This window comes from Pinus tabuliformis, chromosome J (assembly GCF_031772625.1).
Source record: "Pinus tabuliformis cultivar Carrire ecotype Pingquan chromosome J, CPIR1, whole genome shotgun sequence".
NCBI classification, from domain to species: Eukaryota; Viridiplantae; Streptophyta; class Pinopsida; order Pinales; family Pinaceae; genus Pinus; species Pinus tabuliformis.
Genome location: NC_142295.1, coordinates 679,551,725 through 679,574,364, shown reverse-complemented (window position 1 = coordinate 679,574,364; position 22,640 = coordinate 679,551,725). Strand labels below are relative to the sequence as shown.

Here is a 22,640-nt window from a genome sequence, read left to right as displayed (position 1 = left end):
TGAATATTATTCCTATCACCTCTTTTCCGTTGGAACCTGGGCGAATGTTTACCTCGGGTCTGCATCGTTTCTTAAGAAATGTCTGCGATGGCCCTCGTGCCTTTCAGTTGCATGGTTGTGCTTCAATTTAGCCAATCGACCTCTGCTTGGGTTGACAAGCCTGAGGCATGCTGGAGTATTGTCTGTATTTGTTTTGCTACTCTTCATGAGTGAGCTAAGTTATTAATTTACATTCATGGTCTGGTGACTATCTTTAATTCTTTTGAATCTCTGTATAATGTGTTTCGTTCCCTTCTGCCCTCGTACTGGGCTGCGTCGGGCCTTAGGCTCATGGGTTGAACTCTGACCAAATTGGAAGACTCTGTGTACAGAACAATGAACTGTTAATTTACTTTCTCCTTACTATTAATTTACTTCCTCTTTTTTTTCGTTGTTTTAATGAAAGGCGCATGGAACTGTTTCAAGAATGGGTTAACTATCTATGCATTTCGTAATGGTCAGCATGTCAATTTTCTCTGAAGTTCTAACGAGGTTACGATCTCAGGAAAAGATAATTTGTAACTTGTTTTATTGTGATTAGGCCTTAGGAAAGGAAATTAGATCATAATATTAGTCGATTTCCAATGAATCGACTAGGAGCCATTGGATTCAGTAGGGTGTGCTTAGTCTAGTCATGTAATCCATCATAGCAACCAACTAATTTCTTTAATTTGATTTTCTTTCTACTGTGTATTTTATTTAAGTATTAACTATCTGAACCACATGTGTCCTTTCTTGTTCTTTTCTCCTATCCCAGCATGTATCCACCTGTAAGAGTTTAAAGTGATTTCACCATCTACATGCACTGTTTCTTACCCGGTGTGCATACTATGCTTCACCCATTTCTTCTCTACGCCATGCATCTATAGCAACAAGTATGAGCTTTCTGGAAAATACTCAATATGTGCATGCAGCCTATGCTTGTTAGTTGTTCCCGAAGGATATATGTAGCCACTCATCTGTCTTTTATTTACTGTTGTTTATACTGTCTCATACACCACTTAAATGATTCTAATGAGATACATGTTTTCTTTCTATAAATAGTTCTAATTATTTCATTCAACCAGTATGCCATGCATTTACTCGTCTGTTCACTGCAATATAACTAATTGTATCAAGCATGCATAAGATTAAGGACATTCATTTGCACATTTGTTTCAGTACCACTACTTGTATCAGGCATGCATGAAATTAAAAACATTCGCTAGCATACTCCCTGCACAATAAATACTTGCATCGTGCATACATAAAATTAAGGATTAATTCAAAACACAAGTCCCAACTAAATAGCCAACCTACTGTATGTTACAATCCATATGTCAAGAAATTTTGCAATAGTTTCAACAATAATTCTACAATATATTCTCAGCATACAGTGTTCAACCTACACATTCTATAACCAATATATAAACACAATCCATCATAACATAATTCACGCATTTACTTTTTGCCACAACTACATAATTATGAATACTATTAAGATTATCAGTGGGTACAAGATCCTCTGACCAGTACTCCCACGCTGGAAATCTATGGCTTGTAGCACCAAACCACCCAACCTTGAATCACCTCTGATTCCCCCTGAGCTATGATAACTTGCCAGGCCTCAGTAACCTCTATTGAGCCTTGATAATGTTTATTTAACATTATCTTGCTCACAGATTTTCCTTGGCAGCGTCCTGCCTTCTGGGATTTGTTTCCCCTTAGCCTAGGCTTTTCAGTTTTTTTTTCTAAAAGCAAAAGGCTGTTTTTCTCCTTGCAACACTTTTATCCTCAGTCTTTATCTCCCACCGAGATATAATATATATCCATATATTTTTAAATTTAGGAAAATCAAAGTGAATCTGATTCTTCTCAGATTCTGGCAAGTCTCATCTACTCTGGTGTCAGCCATCATGATTTCCAAAAATAAAACCAACAACTTTATTTATTAATTTAAAAATCCTTTTCCAAACATAATCAGTTTGTCCCCATCCTAGTAAAGTCACTAGTAATGGTAACCATCAAACAACTAATTATTTTAATTACAACGGGGGTGTTACACGATCATTTCTTCTTCATTATTTCTTCATGGTTCAGTAGAGCAAGGATGACAGGGATGGTACAAATTGACAGATGATTTGGCAGGTGGAGTTCTCCCTAGTTGAGAGGGAGTGTTAAAATTGGCAACTAGGGCCAAACTCCACCTTGGACAATTCATATGATGGAGCTGATATTTTTATTGGATTCCTCTTTTCGAGAGGTGTAGGATTCATCTAAAGATCATCTCATTCTGATAAGTATAATTGGAATTATGAATTTATTTCTTCTATGGACAAATTGTCAAGGTTGGCCAACAATCTAATGTAGGCTCAAGAAGCCCAAAAGTCATGTCTCTTCACCCTCAACGTTGCATATAAATAGAAGGAGCATCTACCTCATTTGGACATTCATCATCTCACACATATCTCTCTCTGTCCTCATCTGATTGGGTCGTACAAATTTTAGGGCAGCCTTCTTCTCCTCCACACGTGCGAAGGGTTGACTGCATTTTTTGTTTTCATGCGTTGACCAAGTTGCTGCAAGTTTGACCAGCGTTGACTGGGCAACATTTGACCTTGCTTGATTGCGTTTTTCTTGGGAGAATTTCTGTTTGTGTAGGCCACATTCTTTGGCACAAATTTAGAGAATTTCGGGGTAGGTTGACTGTAGGTCCTTTGACCGCAGGTTTGACAGTGCGTTGACCAAGTTTGATCGTCTTCTTCAAGACTGTTTTGCGCTGATTTGGAATGTTTTTGGAGGCCGAATTGACTAGGTTTGACTGAGCTGATTTGGAGGAGTAATTCTGCAGATTTGACTAGCGTTGACTTTTTGGTTAGGGCATCCTATTGATTGTAGTTTGACTGGACAGATTTGATTGTGTTTGGGCAAGTGAATTTTGTATATTGTACTCTCTCTCTCTGCTGAACTTTTGAAGAATAATAAGAAGATTTTATCAAAGGGTTTTCCGCACATTGGGGTTTTTCCCTGGCATCCACCAAATATTGTGTCCTCTTGTCTTGGTTTGTCTTCTGCTTATTGTTTAAGTTCTATCTGCATTTACTATCAAAGTTTATGTGATTGTGATATTGGGCTAATAATAAAAAATTGAAGTATCATTGTTATCTAAAATTAACAACAAATCCATCAACAACTCAACCACATGATATTTCTTTCGCATATTATCGGAGGACTTCAACTTTTCAGAACATCATTCCTTCTATGGCAACAAGGTCATCTATTAATCATCAATGCAAATTTTGATATCATTGAGATTCTTACAACTCCCTCTTTCCATCATTCTCAAGATCATCGTCAAGTTATTATCAAGTATGGGGTAGGTAAGCATCTTCAACATCTTGAAGACTATGTACTTGCAAATCTTCATCAAGTATAACCGATCACAAATATAGAGCATGAAGTCAACTTTATCAATATAAGGTTAACATGTCATTGCAATGGGAGCATAATAAATTAGACTTTTGATATCAAAATCCAAGCCTAGTTAGGTTTACAATCAATAAGGGTTATACCTTTCATGCCCTAGGTTTTCACAATCATTTTTGCTAGGGTTTTTGTCACAAACCCTAGATTCCATCAAAACTAAACCTTAGATATCACTGATCAAGTTAGTATTTCAATCATAGTGACAACATTTTACATCTTGGGTTTCATTATCGCGCCATAGAAACTTATATTATTCTCTACTAGGGTTTTTGTCGTAAACCCTAGATATAAACATCAAAACTTCATTGTTAGATATTCAACAATTTTGATCAAGCTAGAGCTTCAATCATACAGAAGCACATAAACCTAGCGTTTCATTCCTAGGATCTTTCATTAACTATTACAAGGGTTTTGTCATAAACCCTAAAAAGCTAGGGTTTCATATCATCAAGAGATTAGGATCTCATTATATGTTCTAGACTCTATCAACAAACCCTAAATAGGCTAGGGTTTTATAGTGAACCCTAACGATTAGGGTTTTACCTAAGTTAACAAAGGATAGATAGTATGACAAGGATTGATTTGATCTAAAGATCAATCATCCTCAACAACATAAGAATCTTTATATTGTAACCCTAGACATGGAAGTTAGTAATAAGCAAAATGATCGTACCTTTTATGATGAAGACTTGTTACATGTCTTATGATCTTAAACATACCTTGAGTTGCTTCTTTCTACAAACCTTGAAAGGCTCCTTCTCCAACAATGCTTCTTTCGAGACTCAAAACTTCCTTTGAAGGCTCCCTCTTAATCTAGCCACAAACCTTTCTTTTAGAATATTCTTGCAAACCTTCCTTTTTCAAGGGAAGCATAAAAGAAAGGGTTATAGTCAAATATAGAAATGGAGCTAGATCTATAGAGGAAACCATTAACAATGTAATGAAAGAAACAAAGAACAAAATACTTATCTTTTGTAGAGTCTCCCTCTCAACATTTTTAAGATCCATCATAGTGCACAAGGATCCAACTTGATTACCAAGTTACCATTCCTTCTATACATCATACTCTTCATAAGATCAACATATCTTTCTAAACTTTTGCTTTCTTCATTATGTACCTGCAACATTTATTGACAAGTACTACCAAAATACACAAGTACAAGAGCATAATTATGATATGGAGTCTATAGAGAGGGAGAATTCCAAACCTTAAGTCTTAGGATGTTATCTTTCGAAACATCAACTCTAGAGTTTGAATTTCAAATTCTACCTTCATTTCACCATAGACTATCTGCAAACCCTATCTAGAGTTTGAATTTCAAATTCTACCTTCATTTCACCCTAGACTATCTGCAAACCCTAGAGACCAAAACTAGGGTTTCTATGAGGGAATAGAATAGGGTTAGGGTTTCTCTTTAGGGTTTTCAAATACTAACAAGGGTTTACAAAAGCTTTAGATGCCAACAACCTTCAATAATATGAAGATTACAAACCCTAAAAGAAATTCTAAAATCCTAACCTAATTTAAGTTAGATCTTGAATGAATAAAGTAATTATACATATCTCAAGAACTACTTACCTTGGTCTTCCAAGATCTGCTGCAAGAGTTTCTTCAAGATGCCATGATCTACTTATGCTGGCTTTTGACAACAAAGCTGGTCTCAAGATGCTAGATGCTTTCGACAAAAATTTCTTCCAATTAGTTTCTCCTTTCACTTTTATATACTGCTTCTTTCCTTGGGACAGAGATAGTATACTTTCTCAATGATAGAAGAAGATCTCCTTACACTGTTTTTAACTATAGGGCTGGTCCCTCCAAAAGAGTGTAGACAACTCCTTATTCTGAGTATGATCCTTTGACTAGGGCTTCAATAACCACTTTAGTAAACTGCTTAAAACAGGCCTAGTATGCCTTGTACAACAATAATTTCACTTTATGCTTTAGGTCAGCTTCTTTTCCACTGTATAGACTCGGTCCTCTATACATATATGTACTGGTATCTGTCCTCTTCCACAGGTATCTTAGCTTCTTTTCAAAGATTGCGATGACTGTAGCTTTAAAGTAGGTCTAGACAGCCTCTATATAGCTCGGTCTTTCCTTTCATGACTGATAGGACTAATTATATTCCACAAGAGATACTCCAATCTTGTGATATGGTCACCTTTGTAACTTATGCACAGAACATTATGAATTCAAATATCTGTTGGTAAATTTAGATGCACAGAGGTTAGATGACTGTGGTATGAAGAAAAACTTAAGGAGCAGACCCTTTTTGTTGTACATTTGATCCTGCTTCAAAATGTTAGACCTTGATTTCTTTTGATGCCACCTTGGATGAGGTCTAGATCTTCTTGAAACCAAGACTTATTTATCTTTAAAAAAAAAGGATGATGAGAGCCAAAAGATCTTCAAGCTGCCTTTTCCCCTCTTCAGCATAGCTCTGATACCATGTTGGACAATCAGAAAGGCAGAATTTTTTTCTTAACTTGATAATTACTTGTGATATTTTAGTTATCTTCTTATAGCTCTTCTTTAATTTCTTTATGTCTTCTTATCATCAAGCAACTACCAAAACAAAACATGAAGATCAATGACACAAGATGTAGGCTCTCAGCCAGGGCAAAACCCCTCTTTGAGGGGAAAACCCAAAAATCTCCTCTTCTTCAAGAACCAAATCAAATGAGACAACCAAGACCTTTTGACTAGGACCAAGACCTTCCACCATTCACCAAGTCAGCCTCTCATGATGACAAGTCAAACTTTAGTCAAATCTTCAAAAGTCAACATAGATCAGCTCTCCAAAAGGGGTGAACTAGGGTCTCGACCCTCTCTAAAATCCGAGAATTTCGGCCTGCACCTTTGGCCTTGCAACATGCCTAAGTCTACTTTGCATGTGTGGCAGAATGACAGAATTTCAGCTTCTTTCTTATTGGACAAGAGTCTCCTCTTCTTCATTGTGATCTTTCTTCTCTTTTAAGCTCTTCAAACTCTCTTTTTCACCTTGGAAAATTGCAGATTGAATCTTCACTTGCTTGTCTCCAATCTAGGTCGAATCCTTTGCAAAATATAGTGGTTTGAAGAAGTTCTTTGAGGCCGACATGAGGATCTTGAGGCCAACTTGTAGATGGAGCAGGCTGACTTGATGGTGGTGTAGATGACCAAATTACATCAATATAATTTTATTTCTTTGATACAAAATGCCCAATAAGTGTCTAGACCACCATGACAATGACATAGACTCATGATTACTTCATTCTGAGAGAGTTTGATACAACTATGGTTATCATAGTAAATCACTATAGGGTCCAACTCTTGATCAAACAATTTTGCAAGTAACTCTTACTATTTTCTACATTGCCTAGCCAATCTAAATTTGAATAGCGCTACAACTTACTTCGCCATCTCCTATATATCTCATTGACTGTACTCAATTGTGCTTAGTTGCACTGCTTGTCCAATCTGATTCCGAATACCCCTGCAACTTACTCCACCATTTCCAGTATATCTTAGACCATACTCCACTATGCCCCTCAGGTATCTGAGTACATGTTTTGCTCCTAACCAATGCTCCTACCTTGGCTCCACCATGTTCTTGAGAGGGATCCTTCCTTTCTTCTTTGGGACTCCCAGTTTTTGTATCTTTTTATATCTTAGACAATAGACTTTAGATTTTAGATTACAGGTTTTGGACCTTAGATATGCTTTTATAGGAGTTGCACTTGCACTCCCACTATGTACTGTTTCTAATGTATCTGGCAGTCCATTTAACCTTTTTTGTTTTTTTGGTTTTTTCTGGAGTCCCTTACACTTATTTATGGGCACTTGTTGGACATTAATAAAATTATCTTACCTTATCTTATCTTATTTTTTTGTCAAAGGTGTTTTGCTAGGTTGATGAAAGAAGGGTGTTTTAATTGCCCCCATCAGGGTTCGATTCTCCCAGGTGACATGTTTGTCCCATGTGGTCTTCTGTGTCCCTACAAGAGGGCTGTTGTTTACTGGAAGCCGTCATGGCTGTTAAGTTAGGAAGGGAGGTCACATGCCGTAATTGTGACATGGTGTTTCACCTATTGATAAGTGGTGGACACTCAACAGTCAAATTTTCCTTGTGAGTTTTCTACACCACACCAAGTTCCAACTGCCTTTACAAATATCTATATTTTATGTATAACTGGGAGGAATTGAGAAGTTGCTTGTGAATCTTTTGACCCTACAATTCTCATTTTTGAAGAAAGTTATCTATTGATCCTCCTATTGCCATTTCTGAAAAATATTCTATCAGACACACCTGGAATCATTTGTATCAAGGGAGTTCTTATTTGAGTGGGTTGGACTTTTTGCTGTCAAGAGCACTTACCATTTTTACAGTATGATTTTCCTTTTCCATGACACTTCTGTGATGTGTGTTATATTACCTTTGCACCTGGATGCAGTGTCATGAAAAATTCTTAGTAATAATTGTGTGGTTAGTGCATTCTATAAAGATTAAAATGTCCCTGGATTGTGCTTAAATGACCTTGAATTATCAAATACGAAGTATTTCTCATGTAACCAGATGATGATTTCATGGTAGAATAACTCAAAGGCGGTGGAGTTTGGCATTCATTCATATTGTAGGAGCCCTTTTGGCAACAGCAAAATGAATTTCTTTACAGGGCACATACATATGAAAGATAGGTCATTGAGACCATATAAGATCTAAAAGGGATTTGTAACTTCTTGAAGTAAGGTTTTACCATACATACTTTGCATCATCTATACTGTAGAACTAGAAATCTATTATAAAACAGAAAGTAAGAAAGGAAGAAATTATGTTAATGTCCACCAGCGAGCAAAGACGGCTCAATGGGATTTGTTACCACTCATGTTGACATGATTGGTAAAGGTATATTTGCAGCGGGGTAGCACAACTTATTTTTGAGCATAGTGGTCCTCATTGGTGGATCATATGGATGATGCTCTTGGTGGTCTTGGTTGCTATTATTGATTTTGGTGGTGGATCATGACATGGTCATTTAATGTTCGACATCTTTAGTGATTGTTGTGATGCTATTTGCCTTATAATTTGATCCTAATAGGAATAGCAGCAGAGGCAGAGTTTCTTATATTAGCAGTTGTTGTTGCTGACGCAGCACATCCATTATGGCAAAATTCTGTCCTAAAAACCCTCTGAGATGGGATAGAGAACCTAACACACTTTGTGCAACGTTCTCAAATCCCTTTCTTGGTGCATGTGTCGGTTTCATAATACATATTTGAGGTCTCCTTGACATGTAAATATAAGAAGACAGCACTTACATGAGCAAAAGAACCAGGTCTGAAGCGATTAAGGAGAATTGCCAGGCTGCAGAGTATTACTGTTTACCAGACTTTTCTTTGTTAAATTTCTGATACCAGCCATATTTATTTTCTCATGGCAAATTAATTTATTCCCAACAGTTTATATCTTAATCCAAATAAACACTGATTTACCGAAAAATAAAATCACTGATATTTTAACTTCTAGAATGCTGCAGAAATAATCCAAAGAGATCAATTACACATTACAAAATTAATTAACCCACAAACAATTCTCCATCATTTCATTATCTGGAAAATTTGGGTTTTTCAACCCACAAAGATACAAGGAAAAATAAAATCTAGAACCTGCAACTCGGCTCCCTCAGAATGAATTTGGCCCAGGTAAATTGGCCTCAAGGAAATCTGCCTCTAGATGAAATTACTTTGAGGAAATCGGCCTTGAGTAATCAGATCTGCGCCCTCTAGCAACTCTATCTGTGCCTTGCCGCTAATGCGTATTGGAAAAACCCCAACACTCCAGCAATTTGGCCTCCTCAAGACAAACACGATCTCCTTCCAGCAACTCAGCTCTGTAATCTCCTCCAACTTGGCCTTCCTAGATTCGCTCAAACCCACCACTCTTCTTCCTTTTCTGTGCACTAGTCACTGAGCCACTCACACTGCAAAGAGAATCACTCTCTCTCTTGAGGACTCACTCACACACTTGTGCCTTTTGTTGTGTCATCACCTCCATCGCTAGCCTCCATTTATAATGTTCATTGAGTCCAAATCTCTAATCCCAATCTCCTCTCTGGAAACATCTTGAATCTTCCTTCTAGAAACATCTTGAAGATTCCTTCTAGAAATATCTTGAGGATGAATGTTAAAGATTATTTCTAAGTTATTTAAATAATTAAATTATTTATCCTTAGAAAATAACCCAATAGTCCACAATAATTAATTGACTTCAATTATTGTACTTTTCCTAAGTTAAACTTGGGAAAGAAGACATAAATCACTAGAAGAGGAAAATAATGTCTTCCACATGCTAAGACACCAAACAATTGTAGAGGACCTTCTAATGCTACTCACATCAACATTCTCAGCATATATATGCCAGCAAAAGCTATATCCACCACAAGACTGGCATGTGGCTTCATCCTTTTGGATGAGCTAGTTCAACTTCCTAGTAACTCCAGAATCGTTTGGGCATCAAAACAGTTTGAAGGCCAGGCAAATGAAATTGAACCATGGTATTCCTAGTTGAGAAGGTCAAGCATGAGCTAGTGAAGCAATGGGGAGTGTTACAACTCAAACTAGTAGGGGTCCCAAAAGGGGATCTTTGATGGGCTCTATCACGTAAAGGGCAACAATGTAACAATAGCCCACTATCACCTTGGCTAAAGCTCCCTACTCTTTACGCACTTTCACCTATGGGAGGAGACCCATTATAACAAGGATCACACAAATGAATGAATCAATGATAGGATGAGAGGTGATCCTAGAAGCCTATTCACAAGAGAGGCTTAGATATATGGCTTGCTTGCTTTGAAAGCAAGATGAAAGGCTCTCTAGGAAGGGCTTAGGGGAATTCTAAGAGCTAGGGTTTGAGTATATGACTTGTCAAGAAGACTCTTAGCTCCTAAAATCCTTGTGGAAACTTGGATTCCAAGTGGTCTTTGTGAAGTTGGCTTCAATAAGTTGTGGGACCACACGGGACCAAGTGGACCCAGAATTAGGTCAAGGGGATGGAATTTATCAACCAAGGGTGTGCTTAACTTAATTGAGGGGGAGAAAGGGATTGATGGAGAAATTTTCTTTGAATTTGATGCAATAATCCCAATGCGGTCACTGGCCAAAGGAAACCTAGGGCAAAAAACGGTCCTTGAGCTAGGGCTTGCAATATCTCGAGATCCCACCGTCGGATTTGCCTCAAATTTGGAGGGCCTCTAGAGAGTTGTGGGCCAAAAATCGAAGTATTTGGATGGATAGATTGTGAGATAAGTGATGACCTAGGTGACCTATGTAGGCTAGGCCTAGAAAGAAAGAGAGAGGGTGTAAAAATATTCTTTAAAGTGATCAGCAGTGGAAGACCAGTGCTTTGCTCTTTGGGAGAGATGGAGTCATGGATAAATTAGGGTTTGGCTTGATTTCAACTTATCAAGGAGGCCTAGAAGACACTTCACTAGGCGTAGGGCTAGTTTGAAGCAACTTCAAGGTCTTCATACTTCATTTGGTATAATTCGGTAACTTATCAGGAGAAATAGTTATCCCTAGGAACATTCAATCATTTATTGCTCACAAGAGCTAATGATCAATCCAAGTGATACAAATGAATTCATGTCTCTCCTATTTATACACTCATTAGGAGTTCGAATTACCTAATTTGAGCCTACATTAGCCCATCAATTAAAATAATGTGCAAATAACTATCTATTGGTGACAAACCCACCAAACTAGCTCACAAATAAAATAATAAGCCTCCCAAGAGGTCGAATGATCAATAATGCATGTCGTTGGGCTCTCTAAGAGGCCTGATGAAGTCCATAAGTGCCAAAATAATGAGTTGGACTTCCAAAAGTAATGGACAAGGGGATGGCCCCTTGTTCTCCACATAATAAACCTGTGGTGCTCCCAATGGCTGTGAGGGTACACAAGTGACCTCATGGGTCTCCAAGTAAGTTGAAGATGCTTGTAGACCATCTGTAAGGGCTCAGATGATGGTGTAGGTGATGCCACATCATCTCACAAGTCCTGGGTCAGCTGCCAAGTGCATGGTACATCTGTGGGGCTGGCTGGGCAAAGGTGAACTAAGTGCATCTTCCTCATCGAATAGGTGAATCTCGAGCAATCTTTGATCGTCTCTAGGGATCCATGGAGTATTTTCTATTGTTGTGGAGGCCCATGACTCTCAACACACACCCTACATGTGCCAATGTAGCCCTATGGAGGGTTAGGACCTCGTATAGGGAGACCAAACCCAAGATGGAGACCATCTGCAATCTTGCATACGATCCAATGCATCCCCTAGCCTTCCAGTACAAGAAGTCATCAAAGAAATCGAATAAAAGAGTTTAGAAACCATGTACCACAGGTGGGTACTTCATAATGGCCTACCCTTCCATAATGGGCTTTGACATGTGCTAATGTTTCCAAATTCCAAATGGGGTTAACCAAGTATCCTATTAGGTGGTTTCTACTTCTAAAGGGGATAATATGTCCAAGGTACATCCTTTAAAAGGTGGTGGTATGTGATGAAGAGGTGAATGGAGTAGGGGATGAAAGGGGCGACCCTGGGTCACATGCTGGGGTACAAGGGTGGCTAGTACAAGGGAAGCCCACACTTGGGTATATAATGTATAGGAGGGAGAAATCGTGGTACATGAGGTGCTCCGACCTGTACATGAGGTGACCCCGACTTTGATTTTTCCACCCTTCTTTATATGCCTTTTGCCTTTTTATGTTTTCTCTTTAATTGACTGCTCGAGGCTCAAGGGGTAAGAGCATGATGTGTGAGATATAATAGTGGATACCCCCCTTTAAGGTAGGGCGGTTCATTCCCCATCAGGGGTTGGGACAATCATGGATTCCTAGATGATGAAGGAGGCTCATAGAACCTGTAGGAACCAAGGTGATGGCCATGATGATGGGGTAGAGCGCATGTATTGGCCTTTGCCCATGTGCTAAATGTGTTTGTCCTGACCATCTTTTGCATTTTATGGTACATTTTCCTGTTGAATGTGGCCAATTATGCTATTACTTTTCTTTTTAGCCGCATCAACGTCTGGGGCATCATTCCAAGCCTGACCTAAGGTGTGGGCAAGGGGAAGGGGAGAACTAGCCCTATGTGGACCTAGTGGAGAAATGATGAATGGGGTAATAATGAGTGGAAAGGGGGTAATATATGCAGATGAGGGAGCGGGACCACACAACCAAAATCAGGATTTCCCATGAAATACCATCCCTAAAGCCAAATGGTCAGTAAAAGAGATCCCACAGGACTAGAATCTGACGTTAATATCTGAAAGGGGTCTAGGGGACAAGAGCACAGACCTAGCCCATTCTTTCCACCGAATTCCCTTGTTAATCCATGCCTAGAAGTGTCCATGATAAGGAAACTAGAATACTCAATTACCAATTGACAAGGCATTTTTTAGGTTCGGGAGGCCCACCTTCAAACATATGATCATGACAGATGGGTGAGAGACCACATGGATGGCTTAGGTGGCGGAGAAATGGCACAATGAGCTAGTTGGTGGCTGCTGGCTATCGGCTGAAGATCATCTTGGAGTAAAATTTCTCCTAGGGATATCACCCACAAAATGGTGGGTAACAGGCAGTTTCACAACCAGATGCAAGATTAGGATTCCCTTTAGCAAATGCTTTTATACTTACATAGTTAATTCTCAAGCAAGTGGAGGAATAGGTCAAACATCTTGCGTTGCTACAAAAATTTGAACTTTCAAGGTTTTGGTATAAACTAGATACAATGTTCTTTACACCAAAGGATTACATCAAGACCGATTTCAAGTGTTATGAATCAAACTTTGAGCTAAAGGTCCTAGTTTGTGTGGTAACATGATTGAAGGGTGGATCCAATAATAATAAGCAAATGGGGAGTGGGGCATTTGAGCTCTTGGGAATTTTCAAATTATGCAAGAGTGTATGTAAAAGAGAGAATGACATTGAACCCTCAATCATACAATAAAGAACACCCTTGTTAAGCATCTAGAAGGGGGGAAAACCTAGTGAAATGATCTAATCTATAAGAAATGTTTTGTCTATGGGAGGGGCCAGAAGCTCAACTATATCGAACAAATCTCACTTATCATAAACAACTCTTCATTGGTTATTTTATGTTATTTAGAAACATTTTGCCTCGGCAAAGGCATAAGCATATAGAGGTAGACTTTCAAAATTGATGTTTGGACATCTCGACTAAAATCTATCTCATGGAAGTGATTATCAAACCCACTGTTCTCTATAGCCTCGAGATCTGGTTATGGAGCTTGTTGTAGACAAAGTGGACTAGATTAGAGAGAGTACAAACTATTTTTCTTAAGTGCATCATTTGATGTAAGTAGATGGTTCCACAACCCAACATCCAGACAAAGTTTGGTGTCCACCCTTTCTACCTAGAGGTCAATTTCTGCTTGGTTTCTTGCCTTCATAATGTCCGATTTCTCATAGGATTTTCCATTGGGACAAAAAGGTATCCCTACCTTTCACTTTGCTCCTTGGAGGCTCTTGCTTTATATCCTTCCCTAAGCTGGGCTCGAGGTTTGTTCGTAGAGGTGTCTTGGCTTGTTTAGAAGATTACCATTTCCCTTGAGCACCTTTCTAATTTGGATTCTCCGTTGATGCACCATGTTATCTCTTATCGACTAGTGCTGAACCACACTATTAGAGAGGATATCTACAGATTGTACATTTAGGTCACTTGGGTCTCACCCTTAATGAGCCTAGCCTCCAAGATGTTTTTCTACTTGGAGCACTTTTTGGAGCTGTGTGATGGCCTCATTCTTTGCCTGCCTTATATGCGCAAACATCGGATGCATTTGCTCAAGATCCCTTTGGAACAACTCCAGGCCGAGTCCCACTGAATCCAGAGAGAGACAGATCACCATATACCATGATTTGCTAGGATTTTCCAAGATAGAGACAGATCACCATATACAACGGTTTGATAAGATCTACCAATTGTGCCACCTTTAGGAGTCGACGATGGAGGTGCACTTCATTTTTTGGTGCCCCTTATACCATGAGATTAGAAGACACTATGAAGCAAACACACATTGTAGCTATTTGTATTGTAAATGTTAAATACACAATTGTATTGTAAGTATTATATATATATATTGATAAGATGAATAGAATGAATAGGATGATTGAATGTTACAATGAGGGCCTTGCTTATATACCAGGCAAGGTGCCCTTTCATAAGTAGTCATGTCCTTTGGGACATGTATCTTCAATAATTAATTATTATTTAATGTTATTTATATTTGTTACATGCTATCACTACCTCTATAGGGACTTGAGAGGCTTTAACTCTCTACTTTCATTTGGCACCAGGACAATAGATGCTTAGCCCTTTTCATCAGGGATATTTTCAGCCATAAATCTTGGCTCTTGCATGCCATGCCATGACTTGGGATGTCCAAATCAATTATCTCATACTTCCTTGTTGATCTGTCAGATCAAGGCAGCGAATGATAGACAAAGTTCTAGAGTGCAATGAAAAGCAAGATGGTGAGACCCTGGGTTTCTTCTCATCGTTCCCCTCTAGGAGACTACTCGATAATATTGAGACCAATGTTGTACTATTTGTTATCGGGATTAATTCGGCGTGGGGAAAAAATCGGAAAAAATCGTAAAAAAGGGGAAAAAATCAGTAAAAATCAGGAAAAAATCGTAACATACAATTTTTTTTTTTTTTTTTTTTAATATCTAAAGCATCTACAACATAAAATAAATACTTTGACACATAAATATGATAAAAGAACTAATATATAAGATGTTTAATATCATTTTTAGTACCACATCCCACATGACAGTGAATCATGTTCTGAATAATAAGTCTCGACTCATGATTCCCAACTCAGCCTCAAAATATCAACAAAAAATATAATAAGATATCTCATATCATGAGTCATATTGTCATATACAATGAAATGAACCAAATAACTAAAGTCTAATACTACTGATTTCCTTTGCCCCTCTAGATGTAGATGTCGGTGGAGTTGGTAGTAGACTCTGCTGTGCTCTAGAAGCCGAAGAACTAGGAGCTACAGGAGGTAGACCACGTCCTCTATTGGTGACAGGGGTAGCTTGGGTCACCTCCTCCTCCTCATTAATATATATCATATATATATATATATATATATATAGATATATTTGTTTTGTTTGTTTGTTTGTTTTTTTAACGAAAAAATTGCCGAAAAAAAAATTGCGATTTAATTGGCCAATAATATCGCCGATTTGAAAAAATCGCGGTTTTCTGATTTAATCGCGATTAGTGCAACACTGATTGAAACTGGTTTGGAAGTGTTGATCTGTACATCAGGCCACACATTCATAGAGCATTGGTGAGATCAACACTAGATGGATCTAAAGAAGAGCACCTCTTGCTTGTCAAACCACCTCCCAAATCCATAGAAGCAACCAAATATTCATTTAGAGTTTTCTTCTTTCGATCTTGGATGCTAGGATTACCCCTTGCTTGTACATCCCCCCTCAGATAGTGCAACTGGGCTCTTTGATGGTTCTAGGGGACTCTGGCAGTGAGCCTGTACCCAATTCAGCCCCCTCACCTTGACCATCAGACTCAAGAGACTTTGACATCATTGGCATCATCGTTCGTACCCTCTCTCTCTCTTGATAGGTTCTTGAGTTGGGTTGTCCACATTTCCAGTCTTGGATAAACTCGCTTAGTGTTTTATATGATCATTTCTTTGTCACAATTTTATACAAATGTTTTGATGTTATACTTATGTAGGTTTCTTTCTTTGTATTATTTTCGGCATTTTCTAGGACTTGCACTGACACTCCCAAGTTTTATTTACATTGGTTGTACTCTTTAGTCCCATTGACCTACTTTTGTGTTCATTTGTCAGCCATTAATAAAACTATCTTATCTTTTCAATAATGAGTTTTGTAGTGGTAAAAGAAATATACCAATCATTAGGGAATAGGGCATAAAATTTTCTAATATAGTTTCATACGAATGTACATTAATGGCCCAAGTGGGTTAACTCAGCTGGTTGTTTTGGGGCATTTGGCTAGTTTTGTACTAGTAGGTGCTTAGTTCAAATCTCCTTGGGTGAGGCACACTAGTCTGCATAGATGGGCTTACTAGGGTTGCCATCCAAGAATGCGGGGAAGCATCCCACAATTAAAGGAAATCTTGTAATTATTAGGCAAGAGGGCATAATATTTTTTACTGTAGTTTCATAGGAATGTAGATTAATAGCCCAAGGGGGTTACCTCAACCGGTTGTTTCCAATGTTATTGGGTATTTGGCTAGTTTTCTGCTAGTTGGTGCTTAATTCAAAGCACCTTGGGTGAGGCACACTAGTCTATGTATATGGGTTTACTAGGGGTGCCATCTACAAATATGGGGATGCATCACTTAGGTTTCCCTGTGAGGTTTTTCTTGGAAAAAATAGTGTAGATTAATAGGTCACAGAAGGAAACCTAAAGCATAACAAGGATTAAAACCAAGTAAAACTTGACATACCAAACTTCCTAGAGGTAGAGTTGGACTTGCTCCCTTGTATGTACATGCTGAGTCTCCCTTCACTTAGCAAGAATGCATGTTATCATAAATATAACATTCCATCTTGTACCTTGGCAACTTGCTTTGAAATTGAAGTTTGGAAACTTGTATTCTCAATGTTATAGAATTTGTTTTCAAGGTCTCCGAGAAAAAGGGTTGGGCATAGAACTTTCATTTAAGACTCAAGAGTAAAAAAAAAAGATCACGTATTGTAATGAAATCATCTGTGCCACTCTGCTCATCACTGTTTCTCTGTTATGAGTGACACAATAGATATTGTGTCTACTGCTAAGTCATGTTGATATTTGGTACCTTGGAAAGTGTGTATGCCCATTTTAATGTTGGCCTTGCATTAAAGTGAACGGGGCAAAGAGGACCCACAAAGTGATTTTAGGAGAAGTAAAGTCAAGTGTTTTTATAAGGTGACAAGTGTGCTTTTAAGAAAAACACAAGTGTGTTTCTTAAGAGGCACAAGTATGTTTTCTCATAAAGTGAATTTTTGGGAACCATGCGAGCATGACAGGTGACAAGTGTGCTTTTAAGAAAAACACAAGTGTGTTTCTTAAGAGGCACAAGTATGTTTTCTCATAAAGTGAATTTTTGGGATCCATGTGAGCATGACATGGATCGTGATCTCAACCATCAATTAAGAATTGATCTGAGCCATTGATTCCTTATGAGAGCCTATAAAAGCAAATTGAGGGTTAGAGGTCAACTCATTCATGAGAGAGTCATTTATGAAGAGAGAGGGGATCAAATCATTCCTTCATGAGAGATTCATGAGATGATGAGGAGAGAGAGCTGAGGGTTTGAAGACTTCCTAAGAGGGCTAAATTTCTGAGTTGGAGAGGGCGGATTTTCTGCTGGAGATCAGGCATGAAAATCGAGGCAGCTGTACAGGTGATATCAGCAGCCATACAGGGTAACATCAGCAACATTTAAAGTAGGTGTATCAAGGCTATACAGTCAGGTCTGTAGGTTCATTAAATGCCGTAATTTCTCCATAAATTCTGCTGTGTAAATTTACTCCAAGAAGAAATAAAATCAGATTCTCCGGGTTTCCACCTTGTGGGTTTTTCCCTGGTCTTTGACCAAAAATAAGTTTCTTTTAATGTGCATGTGCCTTTAATTTTCCACCAAATTAAGATCTTGTGGTAAAATTGCAAATTTACTTTTCAATTTTCACAAGTAGTTTTTCTTCAAGCCATAGGGCTCACTGAACCTAATTTTTTATTTGAGGTCCGTTTAAGTTCAGCAGTAGGTTCAAGTTAGGGTTCTACATCTCGAACATCTTTGGCGGTCGTTCAGGCCTCTCTGTAGACTGATTGTGAACCCTGTGCTAGTCCTTGAGCCTTGTTGCCTCCCTCGCTGGTTCCTGTAAAGTTTCAATCAGACCCCGCCACTTCCTTGTAAATGATAAACTTCACCGAGCACTCCAAGGCATAGCTTCTTGTAAACCTTTGCCCAAGCATTGTTGCCTCCCTCACTGAGTGATCAACTGCTCTCCTATGCCCTAATATTATGCTTGGACATCACGAGTCACGATCAACTACTGCCTATATGTAGCGAACCCAAGACTTACAATTTAAGTGATATTTCATTATGTTTAGTATTTACATTTTGTATTTCATTTTAATGTTTATGTCAAATTTGACTTTAATTATTTTATTCTCTCTCTCTCTCTATATATATATATATGACTTAGGTTCAGAATTTGGGTTTGATATATATATATATATAAATCAAACCCAAAGCTGAACCGAAGTCATATATGTATATATATATATATTTTTTTTTACTTCGGAAAAAAAGTGTAATTTTATTTATGTATAAAATCACTTTCTGTACATGTGTAAAAACACACATCAAAAAATGGATGCATATATGGATCAGCAGCACAAAATGGCCGAAGGCCTTACAACCTAACATCAGAATTCTCAAAATTCTGTAATGTCCAAGCTGTAAAAGTGTCCAATACAGTTAAATATAGAAGTCCCAGCAAAATACTATTTTCCTATACAAATAAAGTCTATGAATCAAACAGGTAAATAAAAAAGTGTTCAAGACATTTTCAGAATATCAGTTTTGAATATCATCAATGAATGGCCTATAATAGTACTCAAAGAAAGTATCTTTATTTTGCTCCCAGATCAAGACTCAAGAGTCGTCCAAAATCAAGTCATAGGCCTTCTTTAGATAAGCGATCCGCTTCTGTGTTGAATTCTCTATAGACATGAGTAATAACAAAGGAGTTAAAACTATCATTCAAAATCAATGTTTCATTCAATAAAGGAACTAGATTCAATTGAGTCTTCTGATCCAGTTTATAAACAGCAAAGAGTCACCAAAAATTTGTATATTTTGAACGCCTTTCTCATTAGCGAATCTCAGCAGCAAGTTAAGAGCTTTCAATTCTGCATAGTTGTTGGTTCCTTCACCTAGCCCCATTTTGTTAGTGAATGTATGGTTGTTAGAGGTAAATCCCTGTTGATTTGTAGAGGTCTGATCTGTCTTGTATTTTCACCATTCCTTCTTTTTGGTAATAAATCAAATATACCAAAAATCTGAGCAGTAACAGTATCCACTGGAATTAAACTATCTTTAAAAATAGCTTTCTTCCTTACCAACCATATGCCTCAGCAGAAAAGTAAAGGAATAACAATAAAAGGTTTGACTGCCCTTGCCGAGATCCACCTAAACCATGTTTCCATAAGATCCTCTCTGTGCCATACACATAAGATCCTCTCAGCGCCATACACAATATGTACCAAAATACTGGGATACTTTGCCAAACCTCTCTAGAAAAATTACTATGAATAAACAGATGGGATACCAATTCTTCCTTTTCCTTGCATAATGAACATCTGTTGGGACCATAATTTTTTTTCTTTTGAAGATTATCCACAGTTGGAATTTTATTTGATAATGCAAACTACATAAATATTTTTGTTTTAGCTGGGCTTATCAACTTCCAGATAATTTTCCACCAATTCCCTTGCCCAGCTTGTAACCTTACTGCAATTAAACCTAGATATTCAGCTTTAGGAGTATACTCAACATTTGGGTGAAAAGACCAAACTAATTGATCCGGATCCTGAGACAGCGTGATATGTGATCTTCTAAGAGCAACAATGTATCTGCGCCATTCATCATGAAATTGATTTGGAATTCCTAACCTGTCAGGACCAATCCAGCCTTGTTCCCAAGGGTTTCTTGGCCCAGGACCAGCAATATGATTAAATATTTTCCGTCAGTTTCTTGCAAGTAATTCACCAAATCTGGAGATAACTTGTATGCTAGCTGACTTCCCACCCATGGGTCTAAGCTTGACTTAGGTTTGGCTTTGGGTTCGAGTTCGAGTTCAACAACGTCTAAGTTTGGACTTAGTTGTTGTTGAACTTGAACTTGAACCCAAAGCCGAACCATGTGCCTTAGGTCTACTGTGAATTTGTGACAGTTGTACTTGGGAAGAAAATTGAAATTTAAATGTAGGGCCCAGGTGACATCTGGAAAAGTTTATTACATTAAGTTGAATGGACAACTATTCTATGACTTTACCATTGAAAACCATAAAATGATTGAGTGAACTATGATTAACAAATTTGTACTCTACAGATTCTCGAAGATGGATCCTTCTATCAGTGGGAGAGGCGCAGAGACTGTTTACCGTGACAAAGAAGGTAGGTATCCTATACTTTCCGACTATGTCTCTATTATTTTTGCTGCAAAATATGCTTTCTGGTTTTTGTACAGTTATTTCTATTTATGATAGCTGTTTGAATTGGAAATCACTCTGAAGAGATAGACTCAAGTGTTTACTGTTCAGATTGTTGCATGGTAGAAGCTTTCAGATGGGGCATTTAGATGATTTCAGAAAACATAGCCATTCTAACAGTGATAATATTTACCAACGTTATTTTTGATGTTTCTATAGGCAAAAGGCTAGAAGGTGTGGAAGAATTCTTGCATTTGCAGCAGGGACAACCAAAACCTGAGGTATTTGATTTTTTCTGGGTGAAATAATCCCATTGTCCTTGTCTATTTCACAAATTTCCTGAGATAATGACATGATCCTTTAGCAGGTGCCAAACGCATATTTCATAAACAAGTTCGGCAAGAAGATTATTATTGTCCTTCAACTAGGATGACTGATAACAGAATAAGCAATATTAAAAAACGTTAATACAATATGCTTTTTTGATAGATAAATGCTCTTGTTTTTGTCTTCCTTATTAGGTCTTTGACATTAAGTCTGCCATGCCCTTGAACATCTATTGTTGCCAGATTGGCCAATTCTTGTTGAATTTTTGTTGCTCAAATTTCAGTCACAGCAAAGTTTTGAAAGAAAGCTGATCTGTTTGCCTGAGACACAACCAAAAGTGACAACAGATGAGGGTCCTTTTGTTTACAGAGTAGGTTTTCCAACTTAAAAAGGCAAATGAAGATTTAAGTTGTTTTAGTGTTCCTTAACCCTCAAACTTGAGACACAACCAGGTATAAGAGAATAAAATTGCGGAAAACCAGATACGAGAGACAAGTAAGATGAAATATGCGAAATATACCCTTGTATTATGGTAATCAGAAGAATGAAAACAATGTTCACTTGCCTTTTAATGTGGGGCGACCTTTCATTGGGAAAAGCTCCAAATACGACAATATACGACAAAGCATTGCATTGTCTGCTATCTCTTCAAATAGATTCTCAATAGCAAAACCCTAACTACTTGTGGTCCCATCATTAATGGTCCCCAATAACCCGGCCTTATAAAATTTGACCTTTTCCATTATATAACTATCCACTACCATCGAATGGACCTTATTCAAATAGGATGGATGCATGCATTAATTGATTAATTCTTAGGTAGCCTAAAGTAGGGAGGTTAGGGTAGGACTTTAAGATGCACCCCTTCAAAAGCAGTTTTGTCCTCAAGGATGGAGATGAAGAAGTTGTGCAGAACCACTAATGGTTCTTGTTACTGCAAAATCTAGCACCTTAGTGTAAAGCCTCACGAGACAACATAGATTGAGTGGAACAATGGTAGTGTTACCATTGTCACCATAACAACTACTCCCCTTGCTTAATGGTTGGACACATTTCATCAAAAGGGAGGCTTCTCTAGTAGATCTCAGAGATCAAGTAGTCTGATTTGACTTAAACTAAATGCTCCCTAAGGGTTCTACAACAAGATTTTACCCATGAATAAGTATGCAATAGTTAGGGTTTTAGGTGGATAAGTGTTAAAATTGGCAACTAGGGCCAAACTCCATGTGGATCACCTTATTTATGGCTTTTGATATTTTTCATAGATTCCTCTCATCGAGAGGTGTAGGATTGATCTAAAGATCATCTGATTCCTATAAGCATTTATGAAGATATGAATTTATTTTGATTATGGACAAATTGTCAAGGTCGGCCAGTAAACTTATGTAGGCTCAGAAGCCCAACAGTCATGTTTATTCAACCTCAATGTTTGCATATAAATACAAGGAGCATTCTCCTCATTTGGACAATTCAACTCACTCATCTTCTCTCTCTCTCTCTCCCCTATGCATAATAGGAGCCTCTCTCTCTCACAC

General features: G+C 37.9%; 1 protein-coding gene across 2 annotated transcripts in view; it reads left to right on the top strand.

Moving 5' to 3' along the window:
* Positions 1-22,640, top strand: part of LOC149228671 (pre-mRNA-splicing factor of RES complex protein) — a 213,712-nt gene that overhangs the window by 45,939 nt on the left and 145,133 nt on the right. Inside the window, exons 4-5 of one of the 2 annotated variants that reach the window (XR_016247894.1) lie at positions 7,384-7,613; positions 20,679-20,744. Coding sequence is in view for 1 of the 2 variants with exons in the window: in XM_089378323.1 (XP_089234449.1) it covers positions 20,679-20,743; positions 20,998-21,059 (127 nt within the window). In the remaining variant the exon portion in view is untranslated. Of the gene's footprint in view, positions 1-7,383; positions 7,614-20,678; positions 20,745-20,997; positions 21,060-22,640 lie in introns of those variants that run through there. The other variant, XM_089378323.1, reaches the window with a different exon arrangement.